Raw genomic sequence first — 18,905 nt, 5'->3', positions numbered from 1 at the left:
TACATTCAGTTCAGTACGATAAAACATAGAAACATACCTGACAGCAAGAGGTAAAAACAAAATCCTCCGTCAATTACGACCCTATAACTCGAGCCCCTACACAAATGAAGTGACACAGGAATATGTTAGCATTAAATGTACTTAAAAACGTAGCTTACCAGCGCTAAAACACGGAAATTACTACAAGAGCAAAGTCACTTATCTCTTCCAATGGAGTACAACAGCAAAAGGGGAGAGGTAAGGCAGGAGACACCCCTTTAATAGGTGGGGTACCCCCAAAGGTGATCGTAGGGGTACAGAAACTGAGTATCAGATGTTCCACATATTGACTATGGAGGCCTAAGTGTGTCAGGTAATAGCAACTGAAACAAATTCTGTGGAATTATAATACTTAATATGTACATTTGCCTTTGTAACACATATTACTGCTGTATATTTGACCCTATGACATGTACACATTTGAGTTGAGAACAGGTGGTGGACATTGGTCTGAGAATTGTGACTGCAGACAAACAGTTGTATTTCTTAACTGTCATTTTTCAGTCACTTTCCCTGAATGCAAAGATTCCCCTAAAGTTGTCGGAAGAACACTGATGATCACCCTGAATTCCTACAAATTCACACCAGCACACTGATGGTGTTAGTGACAAATACACCACAATCACTTCCATGACAGCTGCAAAACGTTGCAGCTGAATCCCCCACATCACACACAGTATGAGTCACAAAGATCTCACAGATGCATTTAGAAGAAATAATACATTCGATTATGTCTTATCAAGCTTTATCTTATCTCTCTTCAACATTTCACTTCAGTGTGAGATTTTTCACTGATAAAGGCTTGTTTGATTCTTGAAAAGGCCACTTTTCAGTCAATTCAAAGCACTTTGAATGTTTGGTAATTCAATAAAATGACACAGCACTTTCGGTATGACTGAGTGTGACTCCTACAGTTACACAAGACAGTGTACTCATTTTTATTTACCCACTTTAACTGGGAGCCTTTGGATTTTTTAATCAGACAGGTCTTTTTAACTTTTAGGTATCCTCATCTACTAAACAAATACACATTTAAACAGTCACTCTTCTTAGGAAATCATGGAATTTTTCTAAGGGTCTGGGCCCAAATTTGTCAAACATCGTGATTTGGGAATTGATTATAAACTAAAAACAGTGCAACCTCCATGAGCTGTTTGACACGGCCACCAGCTGCTTGGAGGTAACAATAACTAGCTCTCCTCCTGCTGATTTCAAGACAGATTTGTTGTCGTTTTGTTTACCTTTCCTTTCTCTCCACATAAACCCCTCTCAGTAGTTTAGTGGTAGTTGAGTGAGCACCAGAGAGCTTTGTTTCCAGCATGTTTCAGGGTTCACGTGACGTCAGATAACTCACCCATCTCCCCCAGAGAGCAGGTAAAGTGTGACAAGCTGGGGAGGGGGGTGCAGAAATAAAGGCCTTTCTGTGATTTAGTAGGCTTTGCTATGTAGTTATGTTGTTGTGGCCTTATTCAGTATTTAATAAAATAATAATTATAGTAATAGTATTAGTGAAAAATAGTAAAAGATAAACGTTTTGATGTTTTTTTTTCTTCCCCCATTTGATGGCGGCGCTCTTAGCATTCGCCTATACTGCCTATGCCACGGGCAGCTCTATTTGTCAGAGCACCGGCTCCTCAGGAACACCATCTTCCTCTAGCTCCTCTACGTACAGCCCAGAATTGTGTCAGTGTCTGCAGTGTCTCTCGGTTTGTTTGTGTCTTCCTCCGACACCAGCGGTCCTCTTTCCTGTGACAACATGACCTCTAGCAGGCTGTTAAAGTGGCGAGCTTACAGCTGTAATAGCATCTGTGGAATGTAACATTATTCCGAGCAACAGGGGAGTACTAATACAAAATAATGTTTCATTGTGTCTAGTCAAGCATCTAACTTCTGATAAGTTATCTTTATTATTATTCTTCTTTCTTCTTCCGAGGAAATCATACTTCCCATGGGTGAAAACTCACCAAACTTTGCACAAAGGTCCAGTCTCATGCCAGATATCCTCAGCTGTAAACTCAAGCCAATAGTCCTGATGGTGGCGCTACAGCAAGCGTCTAAAGTTCAAAATTCATAACAAATCAACCATACGTGCTACAACTTCACAACTTTCATCAAACTGTAGCCCCAGTACTGAAGAAACTTTTGTACATTTAAACCTATTAAAAATTATGAAGTTCATCACTGTTTTTTTCAAAAAAAAAAAAAAAACAACTTCTTAAACCTATCTCCACAATTTTTGCTCAATTGACACCAAACTTGCTACAGAGCATCTTCAGACTGTCCTACAAAAACTACGTTTCTCAGATTTTTGATTTATCAAAAATTTAGCCTACAGTGCATCAAAATGTTTGACTGTAAACGGTACTGTAAACATATACATGCAAATTCTTGCTAAATAAATCTTCAATGTTCATGAAAAAAATGACAAAATTCGAGAGTCATGGTAGATGATGTGTGGCAAATTTCAGACTTTTATCTCAAAAACTGAATTTTTGACAGCATTTTGAATTTTGCTCTAATGTGAACAATTGGAGTCACTGTAAAAATGGCAATTTTAAACATCAGTTTTTCACTTATGGAGCAAATCAATCATTGTTACAAACAAATTACCAACATCTCCATGCTGTCTAGATGCAATATGTGTATTTTCAGATTTTTGTCTTAATAACTGAATTTTTTACAGTGGTTTCAAATCTGCCTTTCCATGCACGGATGGCTGCTTTCCTACACAACAGTGAATGGCTTACTCAATTTGTGAAGCCACTGTTGAGTTGCTACTTGCCAATTAGCTCAGAGCGGTAGATGACCGTCTTAGGTTCCAGAAGTTGCTGAGAATTGCCTAAAAATGCCCGGACCCGACCCATCACTGCGCAGCACCTATAATGTTATATAATGTTTGCTCTAAGCACAGAAACATGACCTGACGGCATCCGTTTCTCACTTTTTCTGTGCAGCAGGGTATGTCTCACTTCGTGAGAATGGTTTACTCGGTCTCCTTCAGTCAGTGTAGCTATGTGGGTACGTCACACATGTGCAAGTCATAAGCAAGTCTCAAGTCATGACCTTCAGGCCTCAAGTAAGTCTCAAGTCACTGTGGTGAAAATCAAGCAAGTCGAGTCCTTGCAACAAGTCAAGCAAGTCGAGTTAAGTCACTGGTCAGATCAAACTCACAAACTTATAAAAATAATATATCATAAACTGCACCCAATGGTGGAATGTAATTAAATACATTTACTCAGGTACTGTAAGTACAAATCTGAGTCTTTTCTTCTCATTCCACTGTCTACCTCTACTCTAGTTCATTCATTTATTCATTCATTCATTCATCTTCTAACTGCTTCATCCTCTTGAGGGTCGCAGGGGGGCTGGAGCCTATCCCAGCTGACATCGGGCGAGAGGCGGGGTAGTCGCCAGACTATCGCAGGGCTGACACATAGAGACAAACAACTATTCACACTCACATTCACACCTTAGAGTTATCAATTAACCTAGTCCCCAACCTGCATGTTTTTGGAGTGCCCGGAGAGAACCCACGCTGACACGGGGAGAACATGCAAACTCCGCACAGAAGGGCTCCCACACCTGGGATCGAACGGGCAACCCTCTCGCTGTGAGGCGACAGTGCTAACCACCACACCACCGTGCCGCCCTCTACTCTAGTTAGTTTACAAATTAAGATTTTGCACAACATATAAAAATGTACAGCTGAATCAGTTATTGAACTGAGAGAAAATAAACTTGCCACCATTTTGATAATCGTAAGTCATTTTTAAAGCAAAACCATTTCACGGTTCCAGCTTCACAAATGTGAGCATCTTTTTTTCTTTTTTTTTGAGTTTGATGTTGAGGTTTGATCTGTTGGTTGGACAAAACAAACATTATAAAGGTGTCGCTTTGGGCACTGTAAGTGTGACACTATCTTATCTCTCATTATTTCCAGAGCTTTTACAAACCAAACAATCAATAACGAAGAAAATAATCAGCAGATTAACACATCATGTAAATAATCAATAGTTCAAAATGAGCTCCACCTCAACCAGCTACAACAGTAAAATCCTGCTTTTACATTAATGCATGAGTCACAATCATCTAATGAGATCATACACAGTTGTTGACAACAGTACTTTTACTTGTAATACTGTTTCCTGATTATACTTACATACTTTTACTGAAGTAGTATTTTAAATGCAGGACTTTTACTTGTAACAGAGTATTTTTACAGGTGGTATTAGTTATTTTACTAAAGGATTTAAATACTTCCTCTCCTGCTTCGAGCCCTCTGGTCAGGGTGAAAGAATCTACTCACATGAGATACTGTAGCTGCTGCTGTGAGAGAGCAGCTGACATAATAACGCACGGTTACAATTCCCAAATGCGAGCTGAGCAGGAACAGGGGACCATCAAAAAACCTCGCTGACAGTGTGTCGCTGGTGGCGAAGCACTTTCACCACTAATGAGTTAAAAACCTAACTCACGTGTATCATGCAGATAGAACTGAATAAAATCACACGGTGAAGCTCATGATGCCGCTGTACATACTGCCATTCCTCTGAGGAGAGCTGCGGGCAGGAGGTAGTGGTAGCGTGGGCACGAATATCAGCTGATGGGTCCTCCTCCATTGTGATATATCTGTCATCGTATTTTAAAAAGAAAATATAATTCTCAATATCTAGAAAAATACAAATATTGAATAAAAAATTCAAGTCCTTTCAAGTCATCTGTTTCAAGTCAAAGTAAAGTCTCAAGTCATGAATACCAAGTCAAAGTCAAGTTGAATCTTTCATCAGTGTTAGTCAAGCAAGTCTCAAGTCCTATGATTTGCCACTCGAGTCGGACTCGAGTCAAGTCATGTAACTCAAGTCCCCCACCTCAGGCAGCTGTAGGCTGTCTGAACTGGAGTCTGATTCAAACGCATCACGTTCACTTACAGGCTGTGCGAGTGGTACCCTACAGTAACTGCGAGTGGGAGGAGGTCGTCATGAGAACCTGGACGTTCGATGGGCTGACCTGGTACATATCGGACAGTTAAAAGAGTCGTTCAAAAAGATTTGTTCATTCATTTCAGACCATCACTAACAATATCTTAGGTTAGCAAAGTACAGCGGAGGTTGATGGGAATGCCATTAGCTTTGCAAGTATTTAGCATGGATGCATAAAGAAAACTGGATACAGTGTTGGAGGCAGGGTCCAATTCAATCCTATCAAACTTGCCCAGTTCAGCTTCGTCATCCTGGACATAGAATTACCCGGATCTTCTGCATCAAAGCAAATCACATATGAGACTCCCACCGGCTGAGTGGCTTACTTCCGGTTTGGCACTTCAATGACTTCAGTGGGGATAAAATTATTTAATTGTGCGGCTCTTCTAGACTTTCAAAATGTATCCACTGATTTACAGATGTCTCCTTCACATTATAAATCTACAGCAACAAAAGTATTTTTTGGCCCAATAGCATCACGTGAGGGACCTGGAAATTGTAATTACATGGTTTGGCTGCTGTGTCAAATTTGGCTTCAAAGCCTTGTTTGCTCCTGGAGGCCTTGCATTTAGTTGTAAACTATATAAAAAAAATTGACCTGACGATGGCAGTAGATGGAACGCAATCACCAAAGTTGTTACAGTTTGGGAAAACATGCTACCAGCATGGATAAAGGCATGCTCCTGATGAGTCAGCGGATGGTGTCCTGGGGGATCTCCTCCTAGACCTGGGTAAGGGCATTGGTGAGCTCCTGGACAGTCTATGGTGGTACTTGGCAGCATTGGATGCACTGATACATAATGTCCCATAGCTGCTCAATTGGATTTAGGTCAGTGGAACAAGAGGGCCAGTCAGTGGCATCAATGCCTTCCTCATCCAGGAGCTGTCTACACATTCTGGCCACATGAGGCCGGGTATTGTTCTGCACCAGGAGGAACCCAGGGCCCACTGCATACTGGTACCTAACAGCAGTCAGGGTACCACTGGCTATGACATGGAGGTCGGTTTGACCCTCCAAGAACATGCCTCCCCAGACCATCACTGACCCACCACCAAACCGGTCATGCTGGATGATGTTACAGGCAGCATAACATTCACCACGGCGTCCTCAGACTCTTTCATGCCTGTCACATGTGCTCAGTATGAACCTGTTCTCATCTGTGAAGAGAACAGGGCGCCAATGGCAGACCTGCCAATTCTGGTGTTCTCTGGTGAACGTCAATCGAGCTGCACGGTGGGGGCTGTGAGCACAGGTCCCACTAGAGGACGCCAGGCCCTGATGCCACCCTCATTGAGTCTGTTTCTGACAGTCTGGTCAGAAACATGCACACCAGTAGCCTGCTGGAGGTCATTTTGTAGAGCTCTGGCAGTACTCCTCCTGTTCTTCCTCGCACAAAGGAGCAGATACCGGTTCTGCTGTTGGGTTGACGCCCTTCTAGGGCCATGTCCAGCTCTCCTAGTGTACCGGCCGGTCTCCTGGTTTTTCCTCCATGCTCTTGAGACTGTGCTGGGAGACACAGCAAACCATCTTGCAACTGCACGTACGAATGTGCCATCCTGGAGGAGATGGACTACCTGTGCAATCTGATAGGGCTGCAGGTACTGTGTCATTGGACAGCTGTGCAAAGGTGAGAAAGTAGGCAGGATTTCAAGTTCTCTCTTTAGCTCTCATCTTAACCCGCTCCTCCGCACCCTGCAGTGACTTCTGGTGGCCACTCAAATCTGATTTAAGACCCTGGTATTTGCCTACAGTGCTGTGTATGGCTCAGGCTCATCTTACATTCAGGACATGGTCAAACAACACATCAAATTTTTTTCCCTGGTATGGCAAAGGAATGGTCCGCCCTACTCTCCCTCTGATTTGCTAGGACTTGCTGCTTGTGGTAAGAATATCAGTGGAAGCCAATCAGAGGCAGAGTAAGGCGGATCATGCCTTTGCCATCCTAGGTGAAAAAACTTGCAAGCCATACACCCCAGCTTGCTTGCTACTTGCTAATTACGGAGGGGGCCCGGCTACTGCTCTACTAAGTCACAACGATGGATCAAACTCCCTAATGACATCAGGACAGCATAAACTCTACACATCCTCCATCGCAGACTGAAAACTCTTTTGTTCAGACTCAACCTTGGCCAATAAATACAAACTTATAAACAAAAAAACCCTTATTGTCTGTAAATGTAGCACTTGAAGTATATTAGCATATTTGATTAAGCTGATGTACCGTTTTTTGTGTTGTTCCCATGTGGTTGACTTGTGGTAAAAGCTTCGGCTGAAAAAAATGTAATGTAATATTTTGCTGTGACCAGAAAGTGCACAGTTGGCAGTGCAAGAGGATGCCTCCCACCACATAATTCAAGTAAATGTACGTTGTATATGGTATGGCCTGAGAGTATTTGGTATAGTCTCATGGTTAAGTGTCGATTAATTTTGCTTGACATAACAAAAAATCTGCAGTACTGGTACTATGACAGTACATATACTGCACATGTATTATATATTACAGTTCCATTATGTTATTTTCACTGCTACTTTTATCTTGATTCAGTTCAGTTTTATTTATAAAGCCCAATATCACAAATCACAATTTGCCTCAGAGGGCTTTACAGCATATGACATCCCTCTGTCCTTGGACAGGTAACGAGGAGCGGACGGCCACCATCAGACAGGAAAACTTTTGCAAGCTACTTGGATGAGTGTTGTGTGAAGATGGACACTGAGCTAAGAAAACATTTGAGAGCTTAACATACGTGGCAGTGTCCTGCCAACACTGGAGATTTTAACGTCAAAGACGCTGGCACTGCAAAACAGGCTCTCCCGGATGACAGCGGGTCTGCCTAATGTCATAGTACAGGTAGATCTGTTTTATAATTTTAAATCTGAAAGCCAAATACATTGTTTTATTTTTTTAAATTTATTTTGATCTATTATTATTTTTTTGTAGTGAATCCGCAGATATGTTACAGTCCCTCATTAACTCACATGATGCTCCCCGCTGAGCTATGCAGCACAAATTACACTGTACATAGCCAAGCTTATCAAATCGTTCTATATTGCATTCACAGGTCATCAAGACACGATTTGGGTCGGCGTTGGACAGCAAAGATGCTCTCCTTGCAGCTGTCACACTGCCAAAATTTAAGGTGCGGTGGCTGAAAGAAGAGGATAGGAGAGATGCTTTAAGCACACTGCTGACCACCGAATGCCGTGCTTCCCCCCACAATGAGCAGGATGTATATATGCCACAGATCCCCACCTCTAGCAGTCGTTGAGTATTTTAAGTCGGGGTCAGAGATGGAGATTCTGAACCGTTTCCCCATAATAAAGACTATGGCCCCTTTTCCACTGCAAGAACTTTTATCAATTACCCGTAATTTTAAAAAAACCTCTGCGCATTAATGCACTTTCCCTCAACCCCAAATTTACCCTGGAAAAAGTACCTAGTAGGGGGGTAGGACTTTTCAGATTGAGGGGCGAGGCTGTTTGCTGAAGAACGCTGATTGGTGGACTCACACTTGCAACGTTCCACACTTCCTGGCATGGGCAGCTGCTGAAAACTTTATTTCATTTCTACAAGCTTCCCTTTGTTTGTGTTTTAATGAAGGATGGGTAACTCGAATTGACAGCAGCTACACTCGTTACTGTAAGTGACTTTAACCCTTAGCGAGTAAGAAGCCAATACTTTATCAATACATGTGTTCAGTAAGCAACATGTAAACATGTAGACAGTGATATTCAGTACGCTCCATTCACAGTCTCTCATCCACCGTTACTAACGTCATGTGTAGTAAAGATCCTTATTCTCTTATTTTTTCTCATTCCTTTTCTCACTCACGTCACTTCCTATACCTCACTTCCTTTCCTCTCCTTTCCTCATTTCTGATTGGCTTTTGTTTTCACCTTTTGTCACTCCTTGTTTAGCTGATTGAGTTCACCTGGTCACTCCTTATTAAAAGCCTGCACTCCCTCTCACCACTCTTTTCTTCCTCACCTTTGCATGGGGCGGCAGTGCTGCTAAGAGTTTAAGTTATCTGTTCTTTAGTTTTGTCCTATGTCCATGTTAGTTTACTAATAACCTTATTTCTTTAAGATGGACATGTAACCTTATTTCACTTATTATAATATAACCTTCTAGGTTTTAATCTTATTTTTGCTTTCTTCCAGATTCACCACCTATGTGTGTTTTTGTACCCTTTATTGAATTCATCATTTAAATTCAGCTAAACTCTCTAAAAAATAAACCTAAGTTTGAAGATTCACTTCCTGGAGTTCCTGGCTCATTGCATTCTGACCGATGCCCATGGTGATAGTAAATATATCATTTGAACCCCCTCTGTAACATTATGTCTTACACAAGGACAGCACGCTAGTTCGGCTGATAGTGAATTGTTACTAATAAGCTGGAAATGTTGGTGGAAAAGGGGCTCTTATGTATGAAATTCAACACAGCCCTAGTTTGGTGAGTGAGCTACAGTGAGTTGAGTGTGTTTGGCCTGTTAAATGCACAGTTCAAATTACATTTCATATGCAATGTTGTTTTCCTTTAAAGTCTCATCATCATCTGATATGATGATGAAGGCCAGTATCTTATTTTATTTATTGATATTATTTTGAACAAATTCATGTTTGCATTAGATGGTTGGAAGGACAACCTCTTTTATGTTGTTGTATTGTAAAGAAATTCAGTTTGACAATGCTTATCTCATGGCCTCAAAATAGAAATAGACATTTAATGATGATAACAGTTTTAATCATAATTTATTTTGAGACATTTTGCATACTGCCGGTACTGTAGCCTTGTTCTTGATACATTTTTCTGTGAAGGGCTGTTTGGGCTAATTTTCACAACTTTGCAGTTGGCTGTCAAAGAGCATAAAAGAGAGATCTTGTGTATGTCTGTATTAGAATTAGGATTTGTGCTGATCTATAAGGTTTAACTTTATATTGTTATATTGGCAATTAAGTAATGGTGCATCTCAGGTGATGTGACAGAGTAATCCAAAAGTAATGTAACTATATCATGATATCTTAATAACAAGCAAAATGGTACCACTTTAATTTAGGTCAAAGAATTTATTCATTACACTGTCATAATGGTGTCATGACAGCCAGTTTTGTGTCATATCCTGCCCAATCTGGAAATCCATCGGTAAAAAAAAACAAAAAAAACTTTTTTTTTTCTTCCTTTACAATGTAAATTGCAGAATCTGTCTTGAGAGATTATATCCTGCCAGACATCTATCTGACCGAGTGTTAGAATCAGTCTGTAACCTTGGACATCTAATTAAAATAATCATTATGTCACCTTGTCATAAACACAAAAAGAGGTGCATTTTTTTTGTTAATGTCAAGTTGTTATGACAACGACATCTTCTGGTAATGTCACTTTAATTAATGTCAAGTTGTCATAATCAATACAGCCAAAACAATGTCAACTTGTCATTACAAAAACCGAATGACACTTAATGACAGCAGTCATAAACGTTTATGACATGTACATAATGTTTATGACAAGTTCATGACAGTGTCATGTCATAGTTATGACACTATTATGTAGATACCTTCAAGTAAAGTGTTACCAAATATATTTATTACTCACATTAACATGTCAGTAGTAATCTCATTAAATATATTCACTTGAATAACACTGATCAGACACTGAACATTGAATTGACATCCGCAGGCGTTTCCGGGCGAAACTGCGCCAACCTTTACACCGCTGTAAGTGCCGTCAGTGGCCACAATGTATGTCAGGGATGTCCCCACCCCCTCTTTAACAAATCTGTTAAAGATAAACAAAAAAGCACCACAGGCATGCTGGTGTGAGTCATCAGAATTGCTCATGCACTGGACGTAGGAAAAGTCAACCAGACATTACAGTTCAACCATGGCTCACAATGACGCTGTAGTCTGACAAGTAACGAAAAAAAAATTCTGACCACAGAAACTGAGGTGTGAGGACATTTGGACAGTGGGGAAGACAAAAAAAGCAGAAGCTTAGTTTCTTTGCACCCCTCAAGAACACACTTCCTTTTACTTGAAGAAACTGCTATATTTTGCTCTCGATGGTGCTTTCTCAGTTTATCTGATGTCATTACTACAGTTGTAGTAGTAGGAGCATTGATATCTGCTGTCAGACCTCAAAGTATTGCACTAATGAATGTGAGAGGATGTTTCAAATTTAGCAGATTCTTGAGAAGGATGAACAGTCTATATGGTCACCAATGAGGTCACTGTGCATTTTTTGGTATGATGTCAGCAGAGAGGGCGCCCACTCTCTTACCACAATTTAATTTTCAAAAAAATGACAGCAGGGTGATGTATTTAGGAAGCTTTGAGCTGGGGCTGTCCAGTTGAGGAAACAAGAGTGCAACCTGTGAAATGTGCACAGGCTTTCCCACATAAATGGCATCACTTCTGAATCACTAGCAACAACTGCAGGGGTGTTGTGAAGAAGACGATCAGTTTATCAGTCTGAGAAGTGGACAAAATGAGAAATTATATTGTGTTTTATATATTCACAGGAAACTCACTGTACCATTCAATATAACACAGTAGGATACTGCTGAACTTTACCTCAGAATCAAATGTTAGAAGCTTTAAGATGGCACTATTTGTGGCTGTTGTAGTCAGTACATTTTCATTTACATGTCTGCATCTCATAACAGAATATTGGAGGCCTCTTCTTTCTGAAAGCACAGTTCCAAATATTGTGCTTTCTTTATGTCTAGACAAGACATTTGCAAGGTAACAAAGTACTCACAGCAGTGGTCCTGCACATTTTAACCAAAGAATTTTCAAAACTTTTCCATAATATTTTACCAAATTTCCTTTATTTAAGTAGTTTAAAGTGGATGGGGCCATATTTCGATACTGACATATATTATTATACATGCACTTCCCAGGCATTTTTGGATAAGCAAACTGCTAGCACTTACTAGCTTTATTTGCTCAGACGTTCCTGCCACCAACTAGCTGCATATGACAATAAATAGCTGGGTAGCTGGATAACTAGCTGGTCCTGTTGTTAAACATACTGTCAAACTATATTTACTGTTTGTCAGCCGCACACAATGTAATTGATTTTTAATCTTGCTAGCGTAAGTTTAGCTTTCTGGGTCATAGCTGAGCCAAAAAGGTTCTATGAGCTCAGCGGACTAGAAATATCCATTGTTGCTAAGTTGCATCTAAGATTTACTGGAGTAGTCAATAATGTTTCCATTGCATAAGGCATGTGCTATGTGACAAACTCAGCATTTCAATTGCAAAATGCGTGAAAATGTAAATGAATATTCTTCTCAAGGTGTTCATAGTTAGAAGTCTTTGGCCTTCGCGGAGGCCGCTGCTCATCGGCCATTAATTCCTGATAATGGACACCTTGTCGGGCATCATCCCATACTCATGTGCCTCATATCTTAGTTTGAAAACCTCGGTTAACCTGCTACAAAACGACTTGTTGGCATTTTTTCCACATCTCTCCTGATGTGACAGCGTGATTCTTTGTGGTAGTCTGAACTGAAGTATACTGTAATTGAACTAGTGGTGAACTGCTTAGGAGGACAAAGGTCACTGTATTTCTCTTTCCTCTACGTCCATCACAGCGGCCTGGCCTTGGCAATGACACAGTGCTGATCTGGTCCATGTGTATCACATGATATTAATAACGTTTTAAACAACAGAAAAATCAAAAATCAAACAGCTCGCACATTGCAGGGCTCCAATGCTCAGTCGTAATTTATTCAAGTTAGTAACGTTTCGAGCGTCAGGCTCTTCATCGCACTTTTTAAAAAAAAAAAAAAAAAGTCTGAGCTGTTTGATTTTTCTGTTGTTCTGCCCTTCTTCTGGTTTGGATGTGCGTGTGTTTTTCTTTCTTTCTTTATTAATAACGTTTTAACCATAGACTGTATATAAAGATAGACAAAGTGTCTCCACTTACTATACTTACTTATACAAAAATTAAGCCAAAATATGCTGGATATGGCAGCTGCCATCTTGTGCTGGTGACGTCACTTGGAGTCTGCACAGTAGTGATTGCTGCATTGTTGAGTTCCTGGCAAACACCTGTCAAATAACTATTATACCAAACTTATCAGAAAAACAAACATGTGAATATACATCAGTGTGATATGAACTACCTAGAATGACAGAAACCATCTTTGGGAAAAATTAATTTGACGTGTAGATTGAGTATTTGGTTAGGCCCATATCTCATCCACTAACATGGAGGGAGTAGGCTATATGACATTCACTGCAGCCAGCCACCAGGAGGTGATCAAGATGTTTTAACTTCACTTTTGGGGAGTTGTTACATCTTTTTCCATACAGTCTGTGGTTTCAACAGAGACGAAATACAGCACTATATGTTAAATTAGTATAACAGGGAACAAATTTCACTAAACATTACATATGTTTTGCCATTTTTATGAACATATTTTAAATAGTAGCCAAAATGATGCATATTCAAAATTTTTCAAAAACATTCTGTGTATTCCAAACCATTTTCAGGCCTAGAAATCAGTTTTTCTAATTTCATAACTTTTCTAGTAATTTCATGACCTTGGGAACCTTGTCATATCTAGAGCCCTGTTTTCTTAGCAAGACTGTCTTTTTACAGAATGCAGTAAAACAGGATTGTTGCCGTTCACTCATAATAGAGATAATGAAACGTCAAAACGATAGTCTGCAGTGGTTTCTTAATCATTTGCCACTTTTAAAAGATTTTAAAATTATCCTAATTTCTGCTGACTTGAAAATGTGCAATGTGCACATAACACTTCAGGAAAAAATTCACTTGCATTTCCAGGTAGGTGTTTGAGATGACATGCTGATGACTTCCTTTTCCTCTCTGACCTCTGTGTGTATATAAGAATGAGCAGATACAGATGACATCAGTTCTCACACTTAAGACAAGAGAAGCTGGTTAAGGAAGACTGAGTGAGACAACGCTGCATAAAGATGAAGTGTGTGTTTGCCCTTGTTGCCCTGCTGCATTTATGCTACAGTTACAAGTTAAACAAAACCTTGAACGGGGAGATTAAAGCAAAACTGGACATACTCCATCACCTCTGCAGTAAGAAAGAAGTCAATATCACATCGGTGAGTATGATGCATTGATAAAATCACACATGCAGCTTGTTGTGACTTTGCCCTTACTATATGTATCTCAATGACTGTTAATGTCATAAACTGGCACTTCAAATATCCCGTGCTTAATAAATCAATTAAATGAATTTTCTGTCTTTATAGCCAGACATGGTGCGCATACCAGGACCTGAAATGACTTCACACGCGGTAAGTGTTGAATCTGCTCCTTGAATGTTTTAGACCAGCGGTTGCCAACTGTTTCCTTAAGGGACCCCTTGTCTGTCACTGAGTAAACGGATGACCTCTGACTATGTGACATAATTCACAGATATTTCATAATATATTTAATGCATAACAATATGAACACAGTAACTACAGGAGGTTTGTGTGAAACTAGCAGTTTGGGTAAATTTTGAGCAGATTATTTACTGTGAATTTTTTGCATTAGAGATGAGTGTTCCTAATTTTTTATTTTTTATTTCCAGCAATCACACACACTAAACAGGCTTCCTTTTTTGACAAATTCAGTGTTTTCTTCTCCCTGACCTTTGGCCATTATTCTATTAGCTCTTTGGTTGTCTTAACTGGGTACTTTTCTAAAGCAGGATGAGGCTGTTTAGCAGAGAGTGAAGGCTCTATGAACAGAGCTTGTGTTCAGCTCTTCACCGTGCCCTTATCCAGTTATATCTTGAATTATAATCTAAACATCTTCTACTTTACAAAAAGAGTGCTAAGATACAGGCCTGCACCTGCTGCATGTTAAAAAGAAAAACACCTTCAAATCAGGAAGGCCTGTGAAGCTTTGGTGACCCCTAGTGGGGATTGGGACCCCCAGGTTGGGAACCAGGATTCTAGACCAAGCTTTGTTGCTCTTCTTGTTACGTTGAACTCAGTTCACCATGTTCAACTGTTTTGACTTCATGGCCCGGTCATTTTTCAATTGCAGTCCTCCTGTGTGAGCGTCTATGTCAGGGAGCTAAAACACCTTCTTGGCAACGTGACGGTGCATAAAGGGAACGAGCATATTCTCCAGGAACTTGAGGCAAACCTGCAGGCTCTGGACCCACATCAGGAGGTAAGTCAACCAAAAAATGTCTGTATGATTTCTTGAAACATACTGAGCTCAGCAGTGGTGTGAGATGTAATACCGAAATGTCTCTGGTTCTCTTCCAGGCTAACCCCATATGCCGAATGGTGCAGAGAAGGAGTTTGCTACCTTTTAAAACATACACACTTTTCCTCAAGAAACTAAACCTGTCACAGAGAAGATGAAAACTCTGGCCTGTTGTTTGCCTCATGCAGGGCTGCTTCAGTTGTCACTGATAGGTTGATATGACCGGAGAATGCATTACTATGCAGTTTCTAAATCAGATTTTTTTTTTTTAAATAGCATCTATGTATTTATCATCACTATTTATGTCTATTTATTTCACAGCATATTTATTTATTTATATGAGACTGTTTGACATTGTCAGACATTTTCTATGATGTATTTAGCCTGTTGGATGGTGCAAAGTAATATTCAAAATGTTAAAAAGGTTATTCATATTTTTAATTTGCTATCGTCAAATAAATCAACTACTTTCATAATTTGTTCTCACTGAGTATTTGTAAATCCTTCACTGCTATGTTTTATGAGCCGCTATTTGGGTGTCAACAGAGAAAAGGCCAAGCAAGTAAGATTTAATTCAGTCTGTGTAAATTCTTACATAATAGAGAGCGCTAAAGCGATTCACTGTCTCTTTTATCTATTCTACCCATCTGGAGAACAGTAAGACATGACCCGTTTGCATGCCAGCGCACAAAAACACACATGGACTCACTTCAACCTGCAGAGATATGCATGACTGATGAATATGCAGGGCCATGTACCCACATGTGCACGCACAAACATGTAGCCACAGCCGCAGTAGCAGCAGGTAGGGCTGAGGTTTTCTAACATTTTGGGTCCTAAAACAGCTCGTTTTGCTCTCAGCTGTCTTACTCATAGCTCTAGTGTGTTTTGCGGGTGGCTAGCTACCTGTCAGCCCACATCAGAATAAAAGCACTCAGGAGTTTTGTCATGACTTGAATGGCTGCACAGGAGATGCTAAAGTTGTATCAGCAGAAGTCTCCATGAGCGCATGGTGTGATTGACAGACTGTGCGAAAATGCGTCTGCAGTTGAGGTTTGCCTTATCTGCTCTCATCATCTTTGTCACGTATAACTGTCTGAAGCAAATGACTCAGTGACTCACTGTATTTGTTTGAGAAGGAAAGTTCAGATGAGTAGACAATCACCATGTTTGATAAACCCTAACTCACAGTAAATGCAGCAGCAGCCTCCATGTGGAGTGAGAGCCTGTGAACTGTGTGTGATACGAGTCAAGAGGAGCAGCAGCTGCACCCTTGAACACAGAAAAGTACCTCAGCACCTCAGCTTGCTTGTCGGTCCCTGGTCTCACCTCTGACCTTTGAACTGTGGATCCTGTCTGGCTGCTGTGTCTTTGAAGTCCTCAAATCAGCACTCAGAAAAAGACCATGGAACAAGGGAAGAACATGAGGTCTTTTTACAAAAGAATGAAAACAATAAACACATGACTAATAAGCAGAAAGAGAAAAGGACACTGATATTTTACTCTTTCACAGGCTTTTAGGCCAATTTTAAATGATCTTGGAGGGAGGTGATCAGCAGAGTGTTGATACTGAATATCACAATAACAATATTTCAATCAGGATAGACTTGTTTTTTCTAGTAAAAAATATTTATCAACATGTGCACATAAGAAAGAAAAATGTGGAAAGTCTTTGGCGATTAGACCCAATAGAGATTGTATGATTTGAGGAGGACCCACCCCTGGGGTCTAGACACTGGTGGTGGTAGAGGTGGTGAAGATGAGATGAGAGGACGATGGAGAAGTGCAGATCATCTGGATGAGTAGAGGAATGAGCCTTTGTTGAGCTTGTTCTGGACTCTGGATATGATAACTGGAGGTGAACGGGGTGGAGGAGGGCGCGACAATTGCTGCTTAAAATGACAGCTGACAACAGCAGGGGAGAGAGCAGATTAAAAATTTTGCAGCAGAATCCTGATTGGCCGGATACAGATCGTGGCAAAGTTTGACTGGATAATTAGAAGAGTGAACGACCGTATTCAGCTGATTAGAGGAAGCAGTGGGAGTAGGAGGGAGAGAACTGTGAATGGATGAGCGCAAAGAAAGTCTTCCTGATTGAACTTACGCTGAGCTTCATTACTTACAGTAAATAAACAGATATTAAAGTGTAATCAGTTCTGCCCATGAGGCAACATCTGGGTCTGATAAATAAAGCCAACACGTGGCAAAAACCGCAGTTCTATGAATAGCCACTTGAGGCTGGCTCCACAAAGAAAGCACAAAGAAAGTTCTCCTTAGGAGCAAACTTAGCTCCTGGGGGACCCCAAGGTGCTCCCAGACCAGATGAGATAATCCCTCCTGCGTGTTCTGGGTCTGCCCCGGGACCGACTACCACTGGGACGTGCCTGGAACACCTTCAGCGGGAGGCGCCCAGGAGGCATCCTGATCAGATGCCCAAACTACCTCGACTGACCCCTTTTGACGAGAAGGAGCAGTGGCTCTAGTCTGAGCTCGCTCCAGATGTCCGAGGTCCTCACCCTATCTCTAAGGTAGAGCCCAACCACCCCAGGGAGGAAACTCATTTTGGCCGGTTGAATCTGTGATCTCATTTTTTCAGTCACTACCCAGACCTCATGACCATAGGTGAGGGTTGGGACATAGACGGACCAGTAAATCGAAAGCTTTGCCTTCCAGCTCAGCTCCCTCTTCCCCACAATGGTCCGGCACAGCGCCTGCATCACTGCAGAAGCCACACCAACTGCCAATCCATCTCACGCTCCATCCTACCCTCACTTGTGAACAAGACCCCAAGATACTTGACCTCCCCTGCTTGAGGCAGTAACTCTCCCCCAACCCAAAGAGGGGACAATCCACCAGCTTCTGGCAGAGAACCGTGGCCTCAGATTTGCACGTGCTGACTCTCATCCCGACCTCTTCACACTTGGCTTCAAACTGCCCCAGTGCATGCTGGAGGACACAGTGTGATGAAGCTAACAGAACTTCATCATCTGCCACAAGCAGAGAAGCAATTCTGAGGTCCCCAAAACCACACCCCTTTCTCCTCTTGGCTGCGCCTCGAGATCCTGTCCATGAATGTCACAAATAGGGTCAGTGAGAAGGGACAACCCTGGCGGAGGCCAACACCCACCAAGAACGAGTTTGACTTTACGCCGATGCTATTTCTTTTTTACATAATTTATTTTTTTGTGTGTCATATTACAAATGTAGTGTTTAATGTCAGAGTAGTTTATTGGTGCATAATCTGGATTAAGGCTAACAGACAGAGTGAGATATGGTAAGGGAAATGGCTAATGGAATTAGGCCTATTTTGGGTGACATGCAGTGTGTATTTCTTATTTTATTATCACTCCTTCAGTGTCATGGCTTTGACCCATCTTTTAAACGTCTTATAGGGTGGATGCTTGTGAAGGAAAAGGGTAAAAGCTGTTTCTTTTCCTCCTGTCAGAACTACTTACATCACTGCAAGGTGACAGCTGGCATGTCACGATTGTTTCTGCATCCCATGATGCTCTGCATGCCAGATACCAGCTTGAACTAAATAAAACAACTACGGGCATGCTGACAGACACTGCTAGGATTCTTCTTCCAAGCAGTGCACGATTTATCGGTCAGAGCAGACAGAAATAATGACTGTTGCTGAAGGTGACATTGGTCTTTGCATGGAAAACTCTGCCACAGGTGGATGAAAAAT

The 18,905-nt window shown here is 41.1% G+C and overlaps 1 protein-coding gene across 1 annotated transcript; it reads left to right on the top strand.

Annotated features, from left to right (window-relative positions):
• Window positions 1-13,927: 13,927 nt before the first annotated feature.
• LOC144463884 (uncharacterized) lies at window positions 13,928-15,690 on the top strand. The gene is made up of 4 exons (XM_078169650.1): window positions 13,928-14,112; window positions 14,263-14,307; window positions 15,047-15,175; window positions 15,274-15,690. The coding sequence occupies exons 1-4, from the start codon at window positions 13,972-13,974 to the stop codon at window positions 15,370-15,372; spliced, it is 414 nt and encodes a 137-aa protein (XP_078025776.1). The 5' UTR covers window positions 13,928-13,971; the 3' UTR covers window positions 15,373-15,690.
• The last annotated feature ends 3,215 nt before the right edge of the window (window positions 15,691-18,905 follow it).

This window comes from Epinephelus lanceolatus, chromosome 7, assembly GCF_041903045.1.
Source record: "Epinephelus lanceolatus isolate andai-2023 chromosome 7, ASM4190304v1, whole genome shotgun sequence".
Taxonomy (NCBI): Eukaryota; Metazoa; Chordata; class Actinopteri; order Perciformes; family Serranidae; genus Epinephelus; species Epinephelus lanceolatus.
This window is presented reverse-complemented; position numbering and strand designations above follow the sequence as displayed.

Coding starts and splice junctions, on each gene's coding strand:
- LOC144463884 (XM_078169650.1), top strand. CDS start 13,972: ATGAAGTGTGTGTTTGCCCTTGTTGCCCTGCTGCATTTATGCTACAGT. Junction 14,113..14,262: donor AAGAAGTCAATATCACATCG/GTGAGTATGATG, acceptor CTGTCTTTATAG/CCAGACATGGTGCGCATACC. Junction 14,308..15,046: donor CTGAAATGACTTCACACGCG/GTAAGTGTTGAA, acceptor TTTCAATTGCAG/TCCTCCTGTGTGAGCGTCTA.